Source organism: Triticum urartu, chromosome 2, assembly GCF_003073215.2.
Source record: "Triticum urartu cultivar G1812 chromosome 2, Tu2.1, whole genome shotgun sequence".
NCBI lineage: Eukaryota > Viridiplantae > Streptophyta > Magnoliopsida > Poales > Poaceae > Triticum > Triticum urartu.
In genome coordinates, this window is record NC_053023.1 from 624,193,890 (window position 1) to 624,219,732 (window position 25,843).

General features: G+C 46.8%; 1 protein-coding gene across 1 annotated transcript; it reads right to left on the reverse strand.

The window, feature by feature from the left end:
* Nucleotides 1-17,377: 17,377 nt before the first annotated feature.
* On the reverse strand, nt 17,378-19,664 carry LOC125539262 (pentatricopeptide repeat-containing protein At5g13770, chloroplastic). The gene has a single exon (XM_048702674.1). The coding sequence runs from the start codon at nt 19,565-19,567 to the stop codon at nt 17,738-17,740; it is 1,830 nt and encodes a 609-aa protein (XP_048558631.1). The 5' UTR covers nt 19,568-19,664; the 3' UTR covers nt 17,378-17,737.
* Nucleotides 19,665-25,843: the final 6,179 nt, after the last annotated feature.

A 25,843-nucleotide genomic window follows, 5' to 3' on the forward strand; every position in this document is an offset into this window, starting at 1 on the left:
TACTCAAAATAGAAGGTGAATCAAGTGCAGAGCTAGATGGCAGTTCCTTACCTCCCCTCGTAGTTGAGGGATAAATCTTGGTTTTTGGATCTCTCAAGTTCTTCATAATGATAAGAAGATACAAATCCCAAGTGACTCAAAGAATAGAGCTATGATCCCCGGCTACGGCACCAGAAAATAGTCTTGATAACCCACAAGTATAGGTGATCGCAACAGTTTTCGAGGGTAGAGTATTCAACCCAAATTTATTGATTCAACACAAGGGGAGCCAAAGAATATTCTCAAGTATTAGCAGCTGAGTTGTCAATTCAACCACACCTGGAAACTTAATATCTGCAGCAAAGTGTTTAGTAGCAAAGTAATATGATAGTAGTGGTAACGGTAGAAAAAGGTAATGATAGCAAAAGTAATGTTTTGGTATTTTGTAGTGATTGTAACAATAGCAACGGAAAAGTAAATGAGCAAAGAACAATATATGGAAAGCTCGTAGGCAATGGATCAGTGATGGAGAATTATGCCGGATGCGGTTCATCATATAACAGTCATAACCTAGGGTGACAAAGAACTAGCTCCAATTTATCAATGTAATGTAAGCATGTATTCCGAATATAGTCATACGTGCTTATGGAAAAGAACTTGCATGACATCTTTTTTCCTACCCTCCCATGGCAGCGGGATCCTAACGGAAACTAAGGGATATTAAGGCCTCTTTTTAATAGAGTACCGAACCAAAGCATTAACACATGGTGAATACATGAACTCCTCAAACTACGGTCATCGCCGGTAAGTATCCCGATTATTGTCACTTCGGGGTTAACGGATCATAACACATAATAGGTGACTATAGACTTGCAAGATAGGATCAAGAACTCTCATATATTGATGAAAACATAGTAGGTTTAGATCTGAAATCATGGCACTCGGGCCCTAGTGACAAGCATTAAGCATAGCAAAGTCATAGCAACATCAATCTCAGAACATAGTGGATATTAGGGATCAAACCCTAACAAAACTAACTCGATTACATGATAAATCTCATCCAACCCATCACCGTCCAGCAAGCCTACGATGGAATTACTCACGCACGGCGGTGAGCATCATGAAATTGGTGATGGAGGAAGGTTGATGATGACGATGGCGACGGATTCCCCTCTCTGGAGCCCTGAACGGACTCCAGATCAGCCCTCCCGAGAGGTTTTAGGGCTTGGCGGCGGCTCCGTATCGTAAAACATGATGAATCCTTCTCTCTGATTTTTTCTCCCCGAAAGCAAATATATAGAGTTGGAGTTGAGGTCGGAGGAGCTCCAGGGGCCCCATGAGGTAGGGGCACGCCCCCCACCCTCGTGGCTAGGGTGTGGGCCCCCTGGTCTTCATCTTTTGCAATGATTTTTTATTATTTCCAAATAGACGTTCCATGAAGTTTCAGGTCATTCCGAGAACTTTTGTTTCTGCACATAAATAACACCATGGCAATTCTGCTGAAAACAGCGTCAGTCCGGGTTAGTTCCATTCAAATCATGCAATTTAGAGTCCAAAACAAGGGCAAAAGTGTTTGGAAAAGTAGATACGACGGAGACGTATCAGGGCCCACGAGGGTGGAGGGCACGCCCAGGGGGGTAGGCGTGCCCCCTACCTCGTGGCCTCTTGGTTGATGTCTTGACGTAGGGTCCAAGTCCTCTGGATCATGTTCATTCCAAAAATCACATTCCCGAAAGTTTCATTCCGTTTGGACTCCGTTTGATATTCTTTTTCTGCGAAACCCTAAAATAGGCCAAAAAACAGCAATTCTGGGCTGGGCCTCCGGTTAATAGGTTAGTCCCAAAAATAATATAGAAGTGTAAAATAAAGCCCAATAGTGTCCAAAACAGAATATAATATAGCATGGAACAATCAAAAATTATAGATACGTTGGAGACGTATCAAGCATCCCCAAGCTTAATTCCTGCTCGTCCTCGAGTAGGTAAATGATAAAAATGGAATTTTTGATGTGGAATGCTACTTGGCATAATTTCAATGTAATTCTCTTAATTGTGGTATGAATATTCAGATCCGAAAGATTCAAGACAAAAGTTTAATATTGACATAGAAAGAATAATACTTCAAGCATAATAACTAAGCAATTATGTCTCTTCAAAATAACATGGCCAAAGAAAGTTATCCCTACAAAATCATATAGTCTGGCTATGCTCCATCTTCACCACACAAAGTATTCAAATCATGCACAACCCCGATGAAAAGCCAAGCAATTGTTTCATACTTTCAATGTTCTCAAACTTTTTCAATCTTCATGCAATACATGAGCCTGAGCCATGGACATAGCACTATAGGTGGAATAGAATGGTGGTTGTGGAGAAGACAAAAAAGGGGGAAGATAGTCTCACATCAACTAGGCGTATCAACGGGCTATGGAGATGCCCATCAATAGATATCAATGTGAGTGAGTAGGGATTGCCATGCAACGGATGTACTAGAGTTATAAGTACATGAAAGCTCAACAAAAAGAAACTAAGTGGGTGTGCATCCAACTTGCTTGCTCACGAAGACCTAGGGAATTTTGAGGAAGCCCATCATTGGAATGTACAAGCCAAGTTCTATAATGAAAAATTCCCACTAGTATATGAAAGTGATAACATAGGAGACTCGCTATCAGGAAGATCATGGTGCTACTTTGAAGCAAAAGTGTGGAAAAAAGGATAGTAGTATTGCCCCTTTTTTGGCCTTCTTTTTTCTTTGGACTTTCTTTTTTTATTTGGGACAATACTCTATGAATGATGATCATCACACTTCTATTTATTTACAACTCAATGATTACAACTCGATACTGGAACAAAGTATGACTCTATATGAATGCGTCCGGCGGTGTACCGGGATAGCAATGATGCATGAGTGACTTATATGAAAGAATTATGAATGGTGGCTTTGCCACAACTAAAATGTCAACTACATGATCATGCAAAGCAATATGACAATGATGGAGCGTGTCATGATAAACGGAACAGTGGAAAGTTGCATGGCAATATATATCGGAATGGCTATGGAAATGTGTAACGCCCCGAGACCGATGTGCCAGGTGTCTTCCAGTTATTCACTATTGTTGTCTTGTCTTTGCTTGCGTGTCATGCATTGCATATCATGTCATCGTGTGCATTTCATTTGCATACATGTTCGTCTCATGCATCCGAGCATTTTCCCCGTTGTCCGTTTTGCAATCCGGCGCTCCTATGTCACCCGATGTTCCCTTTTACCTCTTTTCGTGTGCGGGTGTTAAACGTTTTCGGATTGGACCGAGACTTGTCATGCCGCCTTGGTTGACTACCGGTAGACCGCCTGTCAAGTTTTGTGCCATTTGGACTTCATTTGATACTCCAACGGTTAACCGAGGGACCGAAAAGGCCTCTTGTGTGTTACAGCCCAATACCCTTCCAAAGTGGCCCAAAACCCACCTAAGACCTCTCCATCATCTCGGTCGTTCGATCACGATCGTGTGGCCGAAAACCGCACCTCATTTGGACTCTCCTAGCTCCCTCTACCTATAAATATGTGATCCCCTCCAAAAATCTTGCAGTCCAAACCCTAGATCCAACTCCCGCACGCCGCCGGACATGTCCGTCCCGTCGCTGGACGTGTCCGCCGCTGCCGCCACGTCGCTCCAGCCAATACCAGGCCAACACGTCACCTCGCCGCCGGCCTCGTCCAATCGCCGAGTGCCACCTCAGCCCGCGCGCCGCCCCTCCACCGCGCCTGGCCCGCTGGCCCATCTCCGGCCCTCGACCGAGCCGCTCCGGGCCGAGCGCCCGCAGCTCCGCGCGCCGCCGCCATGCCCTTTGCCGGCCATCGCTGGATCGCCGCGCCGCCACACGCGCTCCACCGGCGCCGCCCCTTGCCTCCGGTCGCCGTGCCGCCTCCCTCGCCGTCGTTGACCGCCCCGCCGCCCAGTCGCCTGCGCCGCCTTCACCGGAGCCCGCCGCGCCGCCGCAAGCACCTCGTCGCGCCGCTCAAGGTTGCGCCATATCTCTCTAAATCCTTCCAACGGGAATAAGTTGTTTGCAATCCGTTGATTGTCATCAATTTAATTGATGAAGGATAAGCATAATTTAATTCTTATTCTTGTTTCATCCAAGAGATTAATTCCTTATTCTGGAGGCTTATCAAATTCTCAGTTTCATTTGTTTCATCTTTTCTTTCCCGGAGTTCCAAGCTCTAATTATCACGGAGATCCATCTAAATCGTCGCAAGGATTCGCTTGTGTTTTCAACTTCTCTTTCCATTTTGATCATCCTTTTATTACCGGAGTTCTTCATGAAGGTTCTACATGAGGGTTCATCAATGATTTATATTCCTTCTCGAAGTGTTCATCGAGATTCTTTTCTAAGGAGCTCAAGCTTTCTTCATCTTGCATCCGGAATGCAATTCTCTCTTCCGTATCATTTGAGGTGATAATATATCATTCTTCTTTCACAAGAATGGGATATTTTAAATCCATCAACCTCTTCGTTGAAGTTATCTTGGGTTATGCTTCACCTAAAGCCTTCCCTAAGGATTGTTGCTATTTATGGTGCTTATAAATGATCCAAGTTCTTCTTTTATCCTACCGGTGAGATAGTTTCTCGTCGCCTTGGGCATACCAATCCAATTCTTTTTCCCGTGAATGGCTGGTTGCCACCTCATAATTTGAGATGTATTCCATAAGACCATATTAAGCTTACTCTTTTTCGTTGTTGGTGTTCCAACAACTCCGTTCGACCCTTCTCCTAAGGATGCCTTTTCAAACTCTTTTGTGACATAAGTTGGCATTTTCTTCTCCATTGTTTTATTTCAATTATCTATATTCTATTCTTTCGTTCCGGAGGCATTGTGATGTTACTCTTCTCAACCCATCATCTCGTTTGTCTAAGACCATGTTCTTTTCTTGATTATCCATTTAACCGGGGAGTTGTGCCCTCTGCTCAAGTTATTTTCATTTTATCAAGTCTCTCATCTCTTTTCAACCGGAGTGCTGTCCGAATTCGTTCTTCCTTGTTCCTCTTTTCTAACGGAGTGCTTTCAACTTCGTTCATCTCCATTGTATTCTTTTCTCGAGATGGCTTAACCTTTTCAAGGTTCTTTGGTTTCCCTCGTTTGTCAAAGAAGCAACTTAGTTTTACCTCTTCTCTTTCTCTTCCGTTTTTCCCTCCGGTGTCATTCTAGATCTCGGGACGAGATCCTCTCGTAGTGGTGGAGTGTTGTAACGCCCCGAGACCGATGTGCCAGGTGTCTTCCAGTTGTTCGCTGTTGTTGTCTTGTCTTTGCTTGTGTGTCATGCATTGCATATCATGTCATCGTGTGCATTTCATTTGCATACATATTCGTCTCATGCATCCGAGCATTTTCCCCGTTGTCCGTTTTGCAATCCGGCGCTCCTATGTCACCCGATGTTCCCTTTTACCTCTTTTCGTGTGCGGGTGTTAAACGTTTTCGGATTGGACCGAGACTTGTCATGCGGCCTTGGTTCACTACCGGTAGACCGCCTGTCAAGTTTCGTGCCATTTGGACTTCATTTGATACTCCAACGGTTAACCGAGGGACCGAAAAAGCCTCGTGTGTGTTGCAGCCCAACACCCTTTCAAAGTGGCCCAAAACACACCTAAGACCTCTCCATCATCTCGGTCGTTCGATCACGATCGTGTCGCCAAAAACCGCACCTCATTTGGACTCTCCTAACTCCCTCTACCTATGAATATGTGATCCCCTCCGAAAATCTCGCAGTCCAAACCCTAGATCCAACTCCCGCGCGCCGCCGGACATGTCCGTCCCGTCGCTGGACGTGTCCGCCGCTGGATGTGTCCGCCGCTGCCGCCACGTTGCTCCGGCCAATACCAGGCCGACACGTCACCTCGCCGCTGGCCTCATCCAATCGCCGAGCGCCACCTCAGCCCGCGCGCCGCCCCTCCACCGCGCCTGGCCCGCCGGCCCATCTCCGGCCCTCGCCCGAGCCGCTCCGGGCCGAGCGCCCGCGGCTCCGCGCGTCGCTGCCACGCCCTTTGCCGGCCATCACCGGATCGCCGCGCCGCCGCACGCGCTCCACCGGTGCCGCCCCTCGCCTCCGGTCGCCGCGCTGCCTCCCTCGCCGACGTTGACTGCCCCGCCGCCCAGTCGCCGGCGCCGCCTTCACCGGAGCCCGCCGCGCCGCCGCAAGCACCTCGCCGCGCCGCTCCGAGCGCCGGCCACCGGATCCGCCACCGCCCCGCACCGGTTCGGCCACCACCGGCGCGTCGCCTCGTCCTCGCGCCGCCCCATGACGCCCTCGCCGGAGTTCGTCTCGCCGGAGTTCCTCTCCGGTCAGATCCGGAGAAGATGGATGAGATCCACCAATCCCGCCATCCAAACACCGTCTCCGTCCCGGATATCTTCGTCCCGCTTCTCTCCGTCCCGCGTTGACTTTCGCGGAGGTAAAATTCCACTAAGTCCCCGAAGTTTCCAGATTCATATGCCCATATTCAACGCATCATAACTCTGCATCCGTAGCTCCGATTCATGCTTGTAGCATATCAAAATGTTCGTCTCGACGAGTACATCATTTCATCTCATTGTATCATTTTCATTTGAGCTCATCTTGATGCCCAAAATGCTGTTGGAAAAGGGCTATGTGGTGAATTTGTCAGATCTGTTTCATCAAATAGCTTTTTGTCATTTTTGCCATGATTAATGTGTGCATGATATGCTCCTGAGCTCTACATGAGTTTTGTTATATGCCACGCCATCTTTACAGAGATGCTTACCATGTATTTTTGTGATATGTGTGGTGACCATCACAAGCTTGCAAAGTAGTGCAATCGGTAATGCTGATTTCAGGGACTTAGTTTTTCACTAAGTCCTTGTTCTGTTTTTGTCGGTATGCCATATGTTCATGTTGTTTCCTAGTGATCGGTGCCTCTTTTGAGGATGATCAGTAAGGATGATTTGTTAACATTGTGGTTCTCTATCCATCCATGTCTTTGTTTGCATTTATGGAGCAACCTAGCTTGAGTCAATCGAGCTCTACTTTTGCTAAATTATGATCCTGGCAGATTGTTGACTTGTTTAGCGATTTTGCCGAGGATGTTGCTATTGATCCGTGCATGCTATGATGTTGTTCTTGCCATGTCTAGCTTCTATGCCATGTCTTATTTATGTGTGTATGCTTGGTTTGTCATGCCATGCTCTGTAGTGAGTGCATCGAGCTCGTAAACATGCCTACTCGTTAACTGTTTTGCATGCTCCAGTTTTTCACTAAGTCTGAGATCTGTTTATGTTTTTGTCATGTTCACATGCTTGCATTTGTATTTTCTGATCCCTTTTTGCTCAAGGTCACTAAGGGACTTTTGTTAAGTGCTTTGAGTAGCTTTATGACATGCCTTTCTTTTCCATGTTAAGTTCCTGTAGCGTATAGTTTTCATGCTATAAAGTGTGCTTCCTGATGATAAATTCCAGACTTGTGTTAATTTCACTAAGTCTGAAACCTGTTATCATTTGCATTTTTTGCCATGCTTGTTTGAACCTGTTAATGGATGAATTAGCCGTAGCTAAGTGTTCATCTTTTGTCAAGCATCTTGAGTGGATCCCTGCCATGTATTTTGTTGCCATGTTTGAGTGCTGTAGCATATTTATCTTGATGCATTTAGATGGCTACTTGCTGATTATCGCAGACCGGTGCCATATTTGTTTCGCTTGCCATTTCCAAACCGTACATCCGATTCCGGTGATCTTTATATCGTTTTCAACCGAAATCACCTCACCTTTCCAGTGGCACTCTTGGATTTCCAAGTTGAGTCCAGGTTCAATCATTCCTTTCCAAATCATGCATATGCACCGCATACCGCATACCGCATATCATACCATGTTCATGTGTGGTTTGTTCACTATGTTGTGTGCTTCTTTCCGGTGTTTGCCCCTTCGGGTTGGTTCCGGTAATGTCGCGTTTGTGAGGACCCGTTCGACTACGTCTGCTTGTCTTCTTCATGGACTCGTTCTTCTTCCTTGCAGGATTTCAGGCAAGATGAACATACCCTCGAAATCACTTCTATCTTTGCTTGCTAGTTGCTCGCTCTTCTGCTATGCCTATGCTGCGATACCTACCACTTGCTTATCATGCCTCCCATATTCTTAAACCAAGCCTCTAACCACCTTGTCCTAGCAAACCGTTGTTTGGCTATGTTACCGCTTTGCTCAGCCCCTCTTATAGCATTGTTAGTTGCAGGTGAAGATTGAAGTTTGTTCCTTGTTGGAACATGGAGATGTTGTTCCTTGTTGGAACATGTTTACTTGTTGGGATATCACAATATCACTTATTTAATTAATGCATCTATATACTTGGTAAAGGGTGGAAGGCTCGGCCTTATGCCTGGTGTTTTGTTCCACTCTTTCCGCCCTAGTTTCCGTCATATCGGTGTTATGTTCCCGGATTTTGCGTTCCTTACGCGGTTGGGTTATAATGGGAACCTCTTGACAGTTCGCCTTGAATAAACTCCTCCAGCAAGGCCCAACCTTGGTTTTACCATTCGCCACCTAGCCTCTTTTTTCCCTTGGGTTAGGCCAGCCCAAGGGTCATCTTTATTTTAACCCCCCCGGGCCAGTGCTTGTCTAAGTGTTGGTCCGAAATGAGCAGCCTGCGGGGCCACCTCGGGGAAACTTGAGGGCTGGTTTTACTCGTAGCTTGAACTATCCGGTGTTGCCCTGAGAACGAGATATGTGCAGCTCCCATCAGGATGTCGGCGCATCGGGCGGCTTTGCTGGACTTGTTTTACCATTGTCGAGGATGTCTTGTAATCGGGATTCCGAGCCTGATCGGGTCTTCCCGCTAGAAGGAATATCCTTCGTTGACCGTGAGAGCTTGTGATGGGCTAAGTTGGGACACCCCTGCAGGGATTTGAACTTTCGAAAGCCGTGCCCGCGGTTATGGGAAGATGGGAATTTGTTAATGTCCGGTTGTAGAAAACCTGAAGTTGATCCTAATTAAAATACATCAACCGCGTGTGTAATTGTGATGGTCTCTTTCCGGCGGAGTCCGGGAAGTGAACACGGTGTTGGAGTTATGCTTGACGTAGGTTGTTCTAGGATCACTTCTTGATCATAGTTTCTCGATCGTGCTTTGCCTTCTCTTCTCGCTCTCTTTTGCGAACAGGTTAGCCACCATATATGCTAGTCGCTTGCTGCAGCTCCACCTCATACCTTTTACCCTTCCCATAAGCTTAAATAGTCTTGATCGCAAGGGTGTGAGATTGCTGAGCCCCGTGACTCACAGATACTTCCAAAACCAGTTTGCAGGTGCCGATGTTACCGTGCAGATGACGCAACCGAGGTCAAGGAGGAACTCTATGAAGATCGTGTTTGTTATGTCGTTTCCATTTCCAGTTGATCAGTAGTGAAGCCCAGTTGGGGTCGATCGGGGATCTGTGTAGCATTTGGGGTAGTCTTCTTTTATTTTGGCTCCGTAGTCGGGCCTTGATTGTAACTGGTTGATGTAATGCTTTTTTCATGTAATTGTGTGAAGTGGCGATTGTAAGCAAACTATGTATCTCTTTCCCTTATGTATTACATGGGTTGTGTGAAGATTACCTCACTTGCGACATTGCTTTCAATGCGGTCATGCCTCTAAGTCGTTCTTCGACACGTGGGAGATATAGCCGCATCGAGAGCGTTTCAAAATGCCATGATAGGTAGGTATGGTGGCTGTTTTGAGGAAGGTATATGGTGGGTGTATGATACCGGCGAAAGGTACGCGGTATTAGAGAGGCTAGCAATGGTGGAAGGGTGAGAGTGCGTATAATCCATGGACTCAACATTAGTCATAAAGAACTCACATACTTATTGCAAAAATCTATTAGTTATCGAAGCAAAGTACTACGCACATGCTCCTAGGGGGATAGATTGGTAGGAAAAGACCATCGCTCATCCCCGACCGCCACTCCTAAGGAGGAAAATCAATAAATACATCATGCTCCGACTTCTTAACATAACGGTTCACCATACGTGCATGCTACGGGAATCACAAACTTCAACACAAGCATTTCTCAAATTCACAACTACTCAACTAGCACGACTCTAATATCACCATCTCCATATCTCAAAACAATTATCAAGTTTCAAACTTCTCACAGTATTCAACACACTCATAAGAAAAATTTATTTATTAATCTTGAATGCCTCAAATAATTAAAGCAAATTACCATGCTGTTTTGTAGGACTCTCAAAATAATATAAGTGAAGCATGAGAGAACAATGGTTTCTATAAAACAAATCTACCACTGTGCTCTAAAAGATATAAGTGAAGCACTAGAGCAAAAACAATATAACTCAAAAGATATAAGTGAAGCACATAGAGTATTCCAATAATTTCCGAAGCATGTGTGTCTCTCTCAAAAAGGTGTGTGCAGCAAGGATGATGGTGGAAATCTAACAAATAAAGACTCAAATAATACAAGACGCTCCAAGCAAAACACATATCATGTGGTAAATAAAAATATAGCTCCAAGTAAAGTTACCGATAGAAGTAGACGAAAGAGGGGATGCCTTCCGGGGCATCCCCAAGCTTTGGCTTTTAGTTGTCCTTAGATTATCTTGGGGGTGCCATGGGCATCCCCAAGATTAGGCTCTTGCCACTCCTTGTTCCATAATCCATCAAATCTTTACCCAAAACTTGAAAACTTCACAACACAAAACTTAAAGTGGAAAATCTCGTGAGCTCCGTTAGCGAAAGAAAACAAAACACTACTTCAAGGTACTGTAATGAACTCATTCTTTATTTATATTGGTGTTAAACCTACTGTATTCCAACTTCTCTATGGTTTATAAACTATTTTACTAGCCATAGATTCATCAAAATAAGCAAACAACACACGAAAAATAGAATCTGTCAAAAACAGAACAGTCTGTAGTAATCTGTAGCGAACGCAAGATCTGGAACCCCAAAAATTCTAAAATAAATTGCTGGACGTGACGAATTTATCTATTAATCATCTGCAAAAATAATTAACTAAATATCACTTTACAAATAAAAATGTCAGCAGTTCTCGTGAGCGCTAAAGTTTCTGTTTTTTACAGCAAGATTAACAAGACTTTCCCCAAGTCTTCCCAACGGTTCTACTTGGCACAAACACTAATTAAACACAAAAAACACAACCAAAACAGAAGCTAGATAAATTATTTATTACTAAACATGAGCAAAAAGCAAGGAAAAAAATAAAATTGGGTTGCCTCCCAACAAGCGCTATCGTTTAACGCCCCTAGCTAGGCATAAAATTTCAATGATGCTCACATGAAAGACATGAATTGAAGCACAAAGAGAGCATCATAGAACACGTGACAAACACATCGAAGTCTAACATACTTCCTATGCATAGGCATATTATAGGCAAACAAATTATCAAGGAAAGCAAAAACTAGCATATGCAAGAAAGCGGAAAGAAACAATGGCAATCTCAGCATAATGAGAGGTAATCTAGTAACATGAAAATTTCTAGCACCATATTTTCCTCTCTCATAATAATTACATGTAGGATCATAAGCAAATTTAACAATATAGCTATCACAAAACATATTCTTAACAAGATCCACATGTATGCAATGTTGACACTGTTCCAAAATAGTGGGATTAACATTAACTAAAGTCATGACCTCTCCAAGCCCACTTTTATCAAACACTTCATAAGATTGAACATTCTCCAAATATGTGGGATCTAAAGTTTACACTCTTCCAAACCCACTTTCAATAATATTGCAAACACTATTATCAATCTCATATTCATCATGGGGCAAATAAATTTTCAAGATCAAGAGAAGAATCACCCCAATCATGAACATTGCAACAAATAGTAGTCATAGCAAAACTAGCATCCCCAAGCTTAGGGTTTTGCACATCATTAACATAATTGACATTAAGAGAATTTATAATAACATCATTGCAATCATGCTTTTCATCAAAGGAACTATTAAGTATGGGTGCAATAGCAACGATCTCATGTTTAACATAAGGAACTATAGCAAATTCATCTTCATAAATATTGGCATCATGGCCACAAGAATAGCAAGCATCATGTCCACCAAGGGATATTTCAATCAAATCATCGGAATCACAATTATTTATAGATTCATGCATATCATTATTTTCTTCCGAGGCAACGGTCATTCTTTCAATAAATTCTTTGACATAGACATTATGAGCATAGTTTTCATAGCAATATTTAAGTATGTCAAAATTTTCAGATTCATAGAGAGTAATATCATATTTTTCAATCAAAGAAGCAACTTCATAAGCACCCATAAAAGCAATAAATTCTTCAATTCGTTCGATATCAGAGTAACTATAAACACCCTTTGCATAAGAAGATAAGATTTCAATATCATTAAACTCACATAGGTAGGGGAGGTGTTTTTTAGGGTTCTTAGAGAAACAAGTAGAATCGAAAATTTCACAAAGATTCGAAGCATAACACAATAATCTATTTATTTGATTCCATAAGAGTCTCCCTTTTTCAGACAAATGGCGACGCACAAAATGAGCATGCTCATCTAAAGATTTCCCATCAACTAGGCTAGATGGGGTATCAGCATGAGCGCATAAGGATCGAAGATGATCTAAGTAGAACACTTTAAGTGGATCCATATCAATAGATTTTTAGCAAGCAAATAGAAGGCACATGGAAACACAAACAAGGATACATACGGAAAGAAGGCAAACAAAAGAAGAGGCAAATAGGGAAAGAGAAGGCGGATGGAGAGAGAGGGCAAATAAAACGGCAAGGGTGAAGTGGGGGAGAGGAAAACGAGAGGCAAATGGCAAATAATGTAATGCGGGAGATAAGGGTTTGTGATGGGTACTTGGTATGTTGACTTTTGCGTAGACCTCCCCGGCAACGGGGCCAGAAATCCTTCTTGCTACCTCTTGAGCACTTGCGTTGGTTTTCCCTTGAAGAGGAAAGGGTGGTGCAGCAAAGTAGTGTAAGTATTTCCCTCCGTTTTGAGAACCAAGGTATCAATCCAGTAGGAGGCCACGCACGAGTCCCTCGCACCTACACAAACAAATAAATCCTCGCAACCAACGCGATAAGGGGTTGTCAATCCCTACGCGGTCACTTACGAGAGTGAGATCTGATAGATATGATAAGATAATTTTTTTGGTATTTTTATGATAAAGATGCAAAGTAAAATAAATGGCAATAAAAATAACTAAGTATTGGAAGATTAATATGATGGAAGATAGACCCGGGGGCCATAGGTTTCACTAGTGGCTTCTCTCGAGAGCATAAGTATTCACGGTGGGTAAACAAATTACTGTTGAGCAATTGACAGAATTGAGCATAGTTATGAGAATATCTAGGTATGATCATGTATATAGGCATCACGTACGAGACAAGTAGACCGACTCCTGCCTGCATCTACTACTATTACTCCACACATCGACCGCTATCCAGTATGCATCTAGAGTATTAAGTTCAAGAGAACAGAGTAACACTTTAAGCAAGATGACATGATGTAGAGGGATAAACTCATGCAATATGAAATAAACCTCATCTTGTTATCTTCGATGGCAACAATACAATACGTGCCTTGCTGCCCCTACTGTCACTGCGAAAGGACACCACAAGATTGAACCCAAAGCTAAGCACTTCTCCCATTGCAAGAAAGATCAATCTAGTAGGCCAAACCAAACTAGTAATTCAAAGAGACTTGCAAAGATAACCAATCATACATAAAAGAATTCAGAGAAGATTCAAATATTGTTCATAGATAAATTTGATCATAAACCCACAATTCATCGGTCTCAACAAACACACCACAAAAGAAGATTACATCGAATAGATCTCCACAAGAGAGGGGGAGAACTTTGTATTGAGATCCAAAAAGAGAGAAGAAGCCATCTAGCTAATAACTATGGACCCGTAGGTCTGAGGTAAACTAATCACACTTCATCGGAAGGGCTATGGTGTTGATGTAGAAGCCCTCCGTGATCAAGGCCCCCTCTGGCGGAGCTCCGAAATAGGCCCCATGATGGGATCTCGTGGATACAGAAAGTTACGGGGGTGGAATTAGGGTTTTGGCTACGTATCTGGTAGTTTGGGATTACGTAGGTATATATAGGAGGAAGGAGTACGCTGGTGGAGCAACAGGGGGCCCACGAGGGTGGAGGGCGCGCCCAGGGGGTAGGCGTGCCCCCTACCTCGTGGCCTCCTGGTTGATGTCTTGACGTAGGGTCCAAGTCCTCTGGATCATGTTCGTTCCAAAAATCACGTTCCCGAAGGTTTCATTCCGTTTGGACTCCCTTTGATATTCTTTTTCTGCGAAACCCTAAAATAGGCAAAAAAACAGCAATTCTGGGCTGGGCCTCCGGTTAATAGGTTAGTCCCAAAAATAATATAAAAGTGTAAAATAAAGCCTAATAATGTCCAAAACAGAATATAATATAGCATGGAACAATAAAAAATTATAGATACGTTGGAGACGTATCAGCGTACGAGCAGCGATCGGATGCCGTGAAGGTGGAGTTTGCAACGATGGGGCCAGGTCGGGATTGGGAGGCAGCCGCGGAGCAACGAGTGCATGTTTTCCCCTTTCCCTTCCCTGAACGTGTAGGTGCATCACACGCGAGAGATGTGGGAGCTACATCGACCATGAAGCCCAGATCTGGGGGTGCCAGCGCAAGGGTGCAGCGGGTTTAGGTGGTGGACAACCTGCAGGTCACAGTCGTCGCCCAAGCTGCCCATCGGGAGGTTGCGACCATGGTGGTCTTCTGCTCCGATTCAAGGCTGGAGGCGCCATGGATCTTGCCGTATGCTTTGTATTGCATTGCCCTGGACCCAAGTGGTTGCGGTAGCGGCTAGACGGCGTGGCCTGTAGTTTTGTCCTTCTGATCGGTGACAACGGCAATTTCCTGTGGCACATGGTTCGCGATGAGGACGACAGAGCTAGTAGCAGCACCTGGTGGTGTTGTCTGATGCAGATCAGCCATCGACTTCTACTTGTGAGGACGGTACGGGGTATCCGAAGTGTCCCAGACTCAGGATTTTGGCAGTGCCGGTGCCCTTCCTCTCCGTCATATACTTCGTCGTGTTATCGTGACCGCTTCTCACCTTGGCTCCTCAGCACGTCGTCAAGACCATGCGCGTATGCAGCTACTGGGATCGAGGCAAGTGGAGGAGACAACATATGATGATTTTGATTGGATGACCTCGAGCTTCAGGGTGAAAGCCCTAGGTCTGACCCTTGGTTATACAACGCAATGGCAGCGTTCTCGGCGTCGTTACCCTGATGAAGGCATTGCTTGGAGTTTACTCGGACTTGAACTTCAGGGTGAAACCCACAGTCTAACCACAGTGGTTGGATCGGGCAACGGCGGCACTTGCGCCTCGTTCTCTTCTCGTAGGCGTCACTTTTGGAGAATCTTCATTGTAGTTATTATACTGTCAAGAGATGGTTGGTCCTGATGGTCATTGGTGTATGTCATCAATTGTTGTTTTCATTGTTTTCGGGATTTTTTCCCTTCTTTTGTCTCCTCCTATGCATAGCTTCGGTCTTTAATCACTTTGTTATTTGCCGGCGTGATACTTTGTGTAAGTGTGTTAGTGTTCGCTGTGTGCATCTTTGTTATGCAGAGGCCGGATGTGTGCTCATTATAATTGTATCTCACGATGCTATATCTTGAGTCAATAAAGAACACCTTTTGTCGAAAAAAAAGTAGGGCCTCATTCTTGACCTGCAGGCCATGAATTCCAAGGCCATCTTGGTCTTTCGCCCTACAAACCATGCTTCATTTGGCTAGTATGTATTTTTTCACCATCTCTTTGCCAAAATAATCGCAATCTAAAATAGTCTAGTCTTTGCAGGTCCCTTTTTGGAAGTTAAAAGAAAGAAAGCATATAGAAAACTATATTTATGAGGACAGAGTTAATCAGAGCCGCTGTCCTCCAACTAAGAGCAGCTTGCCTTTTCAACTGCTGGGCCGTTTCTCTACAGGCTTCTCTACATGCTTTCACCCTGCAATTATGCAATTGATGGGATCTATAATAGTGGACCTACAAACGAGCACACCTAGTGTGCATCCACAATTTGTCCTCGTGGTGTAGTGCTCGAATAGAATTTGGAGGTATACGAGAGAGATTCCAGTCTTCAAATGTTGAGCTGTATTCTATTTATTCTATCTTTCTCTCGGCTTCCTATGGTTCCACATCGACTGGTCAACTCAGCTTAAGTAAGAGAGTTACAGAGTTCAGTTTCTACTGACTCCTCGGCATAGCCAAGAAGATGAGAAATGCTTTTCCCAAAAACTATCTATGTGATTTCTTTGTTTTTTCCTTATCTTTTATCCGGTGAGGAATCTCCTGCTGCAGAGATGAGATGAATGGCTTAAACGCAAAGAAAAATGTTTTTTATGAAACAAGTTACAAGACACCTGACTCATTTTAGCAGTAAATTTGCCTGTTTCGAACACCCGATTCATCCAGTTCCCTCCCGCCGGACTCGGCGGGCGGCAAAATTTCGTGTTTTGACCCTTTTCTGAAACCTATTCAAGATCTGACCCTATGTTGAAAAAAATTCAAAATCTGACCCTTTTACTACCGCCAGAGTCCATGGCGGTAGGGTCTAACAGCCTACTGCCAGGGACTTTGACGGTAGGAAATATCGCTACTGCCAAAAGGGCTGGCGGTAGCCTGCACAACCCTACCGTCAAGGTGCTTGGTGGTAGGCACGAGCGCGCATTATGGTCAATACTTAAAAGGTTTTTGACGGTAGGGCATGCAACCCTACCGCCAGGGACCTTGGCGATAGGCTGTTATACCCTACCATAACAAAATGGTCAGATCTCGAAAAAAAATTAAATTAAGGTTAGGTTTCGATAGGTTTGGAAAAGGGGTCAAAATACGAAATTTAGCCTCGGCGGGCAGCCTCGCCTCACGGCGGAGTGGTGGGAGGACTGCTCGACGCCCTGGAGCACACGTGGGGCGGCCGGAGCAGCGTCCAGCGGCATGCTTCTGCCAACGAGCGATGGCAACGTGGAGCAGCGGCGGTGGCAAGACGGTCGTCTTCAGACTGTAATGTGCGGTGGACGGAGGCACGCATCGCTGGGAAGACGTGCATGTTGGCCGGCACGGGCAGTGGCGTCCTGGCATTCGCCGTGCCGACGTGCACCGGTGGCGATGGAGCCGTACGTTGCTTCGTCTGTGCAACGTGTCCGTGACTCCGCCATGGAGTAGAACGACAAAGGCAGCAAAGCTAGTCAGCACGGCCATGTCAATGGGGATGCCATGCAGACAGAGCCGTCGGATTGAGCTGCGCACTGGCAGTCTGGCAAAGCACTGCCGGTCACCGCCTCCATGGATGCAAAGCTAGGGGCAAATTAAATCCGAAGATCGTAACAAGCCCAATGTGAGCAAATGTGAGAAATTCAGTATCGATACAAGTTATTACATCCGCCACGGGGGCTATAATACAACTGTACAAGAGTATCATCGAATCCGACATGAATGCAGAATTATTCAGCTATACAGCTTATCCGAGAATTCTGGAATCAGATCATTTTGGTACAATGGTGCCATTTTCTACAATACATTTACAGTGTCAATTTCTCCATGATTCAGGGAAGCATGCACGTAGTTTCAAGGAGCATGGAGGCAAGCAAATATTTACCTATTTTTCTTCAAATTTACAGAGCAGTGCCTTCCCCAGACACCCAAATCCTCATGCTCCGATGCTGAAGATGAACATCAGGCACTCGTGGAGCGCGAAATCAGGTTTTCTCCTCCACGGAATTGAAGTAATCCTGGAGCCACCTGACATGAACCTCCAGCCCGGCCTCTCGGAGGCTGTTGAGGACGATCATGTACAGCCGCCTGTCCAGCTTGGTGCCCTGCAGCTTCATGTCCCTCAGCAGCTGGATGAGGTCGTTGAACCGGCTGGTCTTGCAGAACACCCCCACCATGAGGCCGGCCAGGGTCTTGTCCACCGTCCCTCCCGTCTCCCTGAACTCCTGGTAGTAGTCCATGCACCGGTCCAGCTCCCCCGACCGGTTGAACGCGCCGACGATGGCCGTGTAGCTCACCCGGTCTGGCTGCACCTTGCGCCGCATCATCTCCTTCCAGATCTTCTCGGCCTGCCTCGAGTCCCCGAGCTTGCCGCGCATGTCCAGGAGCGAGTTGTACACCCACACGTTGGGCTCGCACCCCTTCTGCTTCATCAGCGCCAGCAGCCTGGTGGCGTCCGACGCCCTCCTGATCTGCCCGTACATGGAGATCATGTTGCCGTACGCCACCACGCACTTGTCGAAGCCCCGGTCGATCATCTCCGAGAAGACGGACTCCGCCCTGTCGCTCCGCCCCAGCCGGCAGTACACGTTGATCGCCGACGCGTAGGTGACCTGCCCGGGCTCGCATCCCATGGCCACCAGCTTGTCATACGCTCTGATGGCTGGCTTCAGGCCTCTCCTCTTCACGAAGCCGTTGACGACCGTGGAGAGGACGCAGTCGGTGACCCTCAGGCCGATCTCCCTCATGTCCTTGGCCACGCCGAGCGTGTCCTCCAGTAGCCCGGTCTCGACTTGCATGATGATCACCTTCAGGAACATGTCTGGATCTCGCAGCATCCCCTTCTTCCATGCCTCGTGGTACACGTCCTCCGACGACGCCGTCTCCCGGGCGTCCGCCAGAGAGCCGATGACCGTGGAGTAGATCGCGGCGTCCGGCGAGATGCCGTCCGCCTCCATCTCCCGCAGGCACTTGAGCGCGTCCAGGGCTCTGCCTGCCCGCCCCAGCGCGTCGCAGGCGATGGTGTACGTCTCGAGGCAGGTCTCGGAGGGGTACCATTTCCGAGACCTGTACTGCTTGAACAGCGAGGCCACCGCGTCCGGCTCGCCCAGCGCCCCGAACGCCGCCATCACGGCGCGGTAGGCGTCGGCGTTCACCGACAGGCAGGCCGCCTTCATCCGCTCGTACAGCAGCACCGTGCTCCGATACATGTGCAGCTTGTTGTACGCCTGCAGCGCGGAGCTGAAGCACACGGCGGCGGCCGGGCCCTTCTTCCCTTCGAGGACCCCGAGCACCACGTCGGCGAGGCCGAACTTCCTCGCCTTGACGCAGGTCGCGACGAGCCGCGCGCACGTCCGTCTCTCCGGGAGCACCCCATAGGCCATGAAATCTTGGACCAGGTGCTCCAGCGAGCTCCACTGCTTGGACCGGAGCAGCTGGACGGTGAGCGCATTCATCGTCTTCTTGTCCGGCCGGAACTCGGGCTGCTGCAGAGCCCTCCGGTAGCACTCGAAGGCGAGCGGCTCGGTCTGCCGGTCGCTGCAGAGGCCCCGGATGAACTTGTTGGAGATGCCGAGCTTCGCAGCGTCGGGAAGCGTAGACACCGGCGCCGCCTTGGCCGGCGCCGGAGCAGAAAAAACATGGAGCTCGCCGGGCAAGTTCTTGGGCTCAAGAACGGGGGAGGCGCAGGAGCGGGAGCAGTGCAGGACGAAGGACGCGAGCTGCCGCTTGATCGTGCAGAGGGAGGTGTTGGGCGACGATCTTCTCGACGGATGGAGAGGGGGGAGGGGAGGCCAGTCGGAGTAGCATTTGGCCATGATTCGCGATGGGAACTGGAGGCTGGGAATGGAAGAACCACGCTGTTCGGGACGAAGGCACCTTATCCTGCCATGGAGGAGATTCCGTCGCGCTGGTTTTTACGGGCATCTGCTGGTGGAAACTGTCTGATTCCGACGGCTGGGATCTGGCCACGTGGGTTCTCGTAGAAATCTCAGGAAATCCATGACGTGGAGGTCCAGTTACCCGGCAAGTGAAAGCAGCTCAGATTTTGGGGCAAACGGGGGAAGCCACGGCCTCATTTGGTCGTGACTGGAGGGGCTTGGTCCACGTAGCTCGTGCCCGGTGGACAGCCACCAGTTAACTTGTGATGCTACATGTCTGAAGTGTTGGCAGGCGAAATTGGGGTCCAAGACATCATGAAAGCTGCCAACAGATTGTCCAAGGCAAAATTGGACTTGTGGTGTGGTACTTGACTTCTTTTCGGTGAAAACATCACAAATGCTAAGGCACTTACGAGAGCCACGAGATCCTGCCCATGTTCTGGCGACCCAACAGCCAGATAAATTTCAAACATGCAATTTTCATCAATATATAGGGTTTTTTTTCGGCTTCATTGTTGGGTTCCATTGATGGGATTCAATAATTTGCTTCCCCATTTCGCACACGCAAAACACGTCCGTCGTATGATGTAGGAATAAATAATAAACTGATTCATTTGATATTTTGTGAGAGCCGTGTCACCTTGGAAAGTGGAGTGGAATATGCACAGGTGTGGATGGTGTGGCTTAGTTTGGTTGTTGTTGAAGAACAATTTTAGTTGTCGCTACACACTGGCAGAGGCAGGGGGACCGACAGTGGTCGTGCCCTCCTCCCACCCCCACTCCTCAAGCTCTCAGAAAATACACCTATGTATGCTCCTAATTCTCTATTTGTCCCAGAAAATTAGCTAGATCTAGGTGATTTATCCCCTCCTAACATTATATGACACGTTTAGCTCCATCTATGTTGAGGTTTTGGCTCCGCCACTTCTGCCACACATAGCATGATGTGCTCGCAGGGGGCATCATGAAATCGAAGGGCACATCTGAGATGGTGGCGTAGGTCAAGAGAATAATCTTAATGTCATTGTTATGCCACTCAGCGCCCATAGTGAAGAAGCTCATACTCCTCATCAACGTGGTTATGTACATTATACTTCCAATGGAAGATTCACAAGCCCCCCACCTCCGTGTCACCTCTCCCCTGGTGACTCCGGGGTTGTGGGAGTGTGCTATCTTCTCCTGCCCCTCCTTCCCGAATCGTTGCTGCTACCCACGCATCCACTGGTGAATCTCAACTAGGTGCCAAGGATGATGGATGTGCAGCATGATGGAGCCGCTTATTGGGACTCTAGAAGCACCGTGCCCCGGCTTTGTTTTATGCCCCCTTGCCGCCACCGTGCGTTGAGTCTTCCCGGACTCATCCCCCCCCCTCACCGACACATCCCCTTTCAGTTCCAACTTCTTAAGACAATTGCCAACCCTTATCGGTGAGGACGAGCACATAAGAGACACGATTCCCCTCTAGGTAAACAATTACTCGATCCATTTACAAGTAACCATTTTATGAAACCATCTTAAGACAATTGTCAAGCATTAACTCTTTTACACTCAAGATTCTTATAAATGCACGGGTTAAGAATTCTCATTCCTTTTTTCAAGACCAACACTCTTGCTTCCATTAATATAAGTGATTAACAAGTGAAAAATATAAAAGGGAAAATTTCATCAACAATTTACCCTAAAAGATATAAGTGAAGCTCAGCAATTAAATATAAGCAATACCGTGCAAACGCCCCCTCTCTCTCATGTCTTTTATTTTTAGAATAATTGAAAAAAATGAATCTCCAAAAAAAATACACAGACTATGATAGTAAATAAGAAACGTACCTCAAGAAGATCATACTAGTTGAGGAAGAGGGGGATGTGGGGACATCCGCAAGTTTAAGACTTTTGACCTCCTTGGTTTCAAGGGGATGCAGGACTACCCCAAACTTAAAAGTCATCTTGGTCCTTCTTTTCCTATCATCTTTATGTCTTCCTTAAACCAAAAAAAGGTTGCATGAAGCGATTAGCTGTCCAAAGTAACAATAATCAAAACATGGAAGGGTCATCTAAAGATAATATGACAGGGCTTCGCCTCGGATAATGAATAGGGCTATGTGGCGATGGCAAAACTAATGATCTCTAGATAGTTTGGGTGTTAGTAGGAATATATATAGGAGTTGCACCTAAAGGGAGCATCAATATTCGGTATGTGACCATTGGTCCCTCACAGAAGCCCATGAAGCCTATCCCCCGGTATGCCTTCTTTCCAAGGTATCTCCCGTCAACATCTTATCTTCGCCTAATTTCTTGTAGATCTTTTGGAGTTCAAAAATGTTTATGAATTCATCGACATAAAAAACAATGTTGTTCGTCTACAATTTTAGCAGGATAGTCCAAAAATTATAGAATTCCTAAATGATAGCAATTATGTAATTAAACTTCAAAAATTAATAAATACATTTTGGACATGTCACGCGTGTTGAACTTCGTGAGATGGAGCTGGGATTTCTGGGCGAAATCTCAATGATGGTGTCACCCGGGGTGAGGTTTTTCTCCCTAGTTGTTTCGTAAAGGAACCCACATGTGTTCGGCTGGGGTTACCGGTTTAGCTTTGAGTGAAAGCCATACTTTGATTTATGTTAGTGCCGGTCATAGTGACGCAAGCGGGTCTCTCTCTCTCTCTCTTGCAAAAGCATCTCTGTGGAGTCCCAACCACCATGTTACATCCGGCTAGGTCCCCTCTCTCTCTCACGCACGAAAGCATCTCTGTCACGTCCAACATAGGTGACTTTTGTGAGTCGTGGTCTCTATGAGTTGCTCTTTGAATTCGTGTTAAGCTAAGTACTATTGTCTACCTAGCCACAAAAAAGAACAACACCATCTTAGGGATTTTCATGTTGGAGGTGAGGTCTCAATTAGTTGAAGTCCTTCGATGGCGTTCCAGGTTCACATCACCTTGAAGTGTTCCCGAGTTTACCCATATGGGATGACTATGGAATAGGAGTCTAAGACAAGGTGCAATGGCTATCTTGGAGGAATATTGTCATTGGGTTGCGTCTGTGGCTCTTAGTGTTGAGATTTGACCTAGGTTGTCCGGTGGCCAATGACGATAGTGGGGACTTTCCTACTTATGCAAGGTGTAGACTGAGCAAAGTAAATGAGTGTGATATTTCTATTTGTAGTCTCAACAATGGGAATCCTTCGGTTGATCCAGCAACACTCCTTCTTGGTCTTCTCAGTTTGTTCCGGTGGTAGGTATAAATTTTGGTTGGTAGTCACTAGCATAGCTCGTTTCTAGTTCTCTTCTTACGCACCTTGTTCTTTCTTGTGTGTGCGCACGAGCATATGCGTCATGTGCTACATATATGCTCAGCGTATTTGAGTCAAAAAATTAACTTCGGGTGAATGAAGTAAAAGATCTAACACCATTTAGAATAAAGAAAATAATGAATTAAAAGATCATTTGGAGTAATTTATGGCAGCCAATCAAGCATCGGAGAAAAACTGGGGTGATTCTAAGGTGATATATGGAAGGAGGAGAGGAATAAGTAGTCCTTCCTTCGACAAAAATGGCAATGGTGGTCGTGACGGCAAAAGCTGAAGCTGACGAGGAGGAGAAGGCTGACCACAATGTGAGGTGGAGCGGTAGTGGTGAGAGCTGGCACCTAAGATGAGGTGTTCTTTGTTCGGGAATGTAGCATGCAATTTCAAAAAAAAAAATCCTACGATCACACAAGATCTATCTAGGAGATGCATAGCAACGATACGGGGAGAGTGAGTCCACGTACCCGTAGACCAAACGCGGAAGCGTTAGGTTAACGCGGTTGATGTAGTCGAACGTCTTCACAATCCAACCAATCTAAGTGCTGAATGTACGGCACCTTCGTGTTCAGCACACGTTTAGCTTGATGACGTCCCTCGAGCTCTTGATCCAGTAGAGGGTCGAGGGAGAGTTCCGATAGCACGACGGCGTGTTGACGGTGATGGTGATGTGATCCGCGCAGGTCTTCGCCTAAGCACTACGACGCTATGACCGGAGGAGTAAACTATTGAGGGGGCACCGCACACGGCTAAGAAACAACCTTTGTGTCTTTGGGGTGCCCCTCTGCCCACGTATATAAAGGAGGGGGAGGAGGAGGCTGTCCCAAGAGGGGCGCGCCAAGGGGGGAGTCCTACTTGGACTCCTAGTCCAAGTAGGATTCGCCCCCTGTCGGTGTCAAAACCGGCGGATCTCGGGTAGGGGGTCCCGAACTATGCGTCTAAGGCGGATGGTAACAGGAGGCAGGGGACACGATGTTTACCCAGGTTCGGGCCCTCTTGATGGAGGTAAAACCCTACGTCCTGCTTGATTATTCTTGATAATATGAGTAGTACAAGAGTTGATCTACCACGAGATCAGAGAGGCTAAACCCTAGAAGCTAGCCTATGGTATCATTGTATGTTGTCCTACGGACTAAAACCCTCCGACTTATATAGGCACCGGAGGAGGCTAGGGTTACAAAAGGTCGGTTACAAAGGAGGAGATATGCATATCCGTATTGCCTAGCTTGCCTTCCACGCCAAGTAGAGTCCCATCCGGACTCGGGATGAAGTCTTCAATCTCGTATCATCATAGTCCAACAGTCCGGCCAAAGGATATAGTCCGGCTGTCCGGAGACCCCCTAATCCAGGACTCCCTCAGTAGCCCCTGAACCAGGCTTCAATGACGATGAGTCCGGCGCGCAGTGTTGTCTTCGGCATTGCAAGGCGGGTTCCTCCTCCGAATACACCACGGAAGAGTTTGAATACAAGGATAGTGTCCGGCCCTGCAAAATAAGTTCCACATACCACCGTAGAGAGAATAATATTTCCACAAATCTAATCTGCTGACACGTTTTGGTAGCATGACATCACGCCACGGCCCGGTAATTATTTGAACCGTTTTTGTTTAACCAGCCCCGCACATAACGCGAGGCGGTTTCTTGACACGTCTTGTCAAAGCAGAGATCGTGTTCCCCTTATCACGGGATTCTCATCAATACAAACATGGGTAACCCAACCGTGCCTATTGGTATGACTCCTAGATCTTAGGTAAGTCTCGAACGACCACGAGGAGGACGCCTGATATTCATCCCCTTTATATAGGGACAAGGCTTTTTCTTTTTCCCTCCCGTGCTCAATCAAATCCTTCCCCCGCCTCGAGTTCTAACACCCAAAGCCCAGGTCAGGAGCTTCGGACCTTCAATCATGTCTGGATCCAGCCTTCAAGGCCGGTGGATGCCTTCCTCCGTCACGGAGGAGGACATCAAGAAGTTGAGGGAGGCCAGATATCTGACCGCCGAAATTTCGCATAGGCTGCCCGCCCGAGGGCAGGTCGTCCCTACTCCCGAACCCAACGAGAGCGTTGTGTTCATCTCCCACTTCCTCCGAGGACTAGGCCTCGCTCTGGATCCCTTTGTTAGGGGTCTTATGTTCTATTACGGGCTGTATTTTCACGATCTGGCCCCGGATTCCCTTCTTCACATCTCATCATTTATTGCCGTTTGTGAGGCCTTCCTCCGCATTACCCCTCACTTCGGCCTGTGGCTCAAGACCTACGATGTGAAGCCGAAGATGGTCGAGGGGCAGTACGCAGCGTGCGAAGGTGCTCTAATATGCAAAGTTGTTGACGCTCCATGGCCAAAGGGTTCCTTTCCAGAGGTGTTCGGACTGTGGCAACGGGAGTGGTTTTACGTCACAGCTCCCCGAAGTGCCAAGTGGGTAGCTTCCCCCACCTTTCGCTCGGGCCCTCTGATACGTCTCCGTTGTATCTACTTTTCCAAACACTTTTGCCCTTGTTTTGGACTCTAAATTGTATGATTTGAATGGAACTAACCCGGACTGACGCTGTTTTCAGCAGAATTGCCATGGTGTTGTTTTATGTGCAGAAAACAAATATTCTCGGAATGACCTGAAACTCCACGGAACATCTTAGAAAAAATAATAATAAATCCTCGCCAAAGATGAAGACCAAGGGGCCCACACCCTGTCCATGAGGGTGGGGGGCGCGCCCCCCTCTAGGGCATGCCCCCTACCTCGTGGGCCCCCTGGATGTCCTCCGATGCCAACTCCAACTCTATATATTTGCTTTTGGAGAGAAAAAAATCAGAGAGAAGAAATCATCGTGTTTTAGGATACAGAGCCGCCGCCAAGCCCTAAAACCTCTCGGGAGGGCTGATCTGGACTCCGTTCGGGGCTCCGGAGAGGGGG

Excerpts from the sequence above, each read along its gene's own strand:
- LOC125539262 (XM_048702674.1), bottom strand. The coding sequence starts at position 19,567 with ATGGCCAAATGCTACTCCGACTGGCCTCCCCTCCCCCCTCTCCATCCG.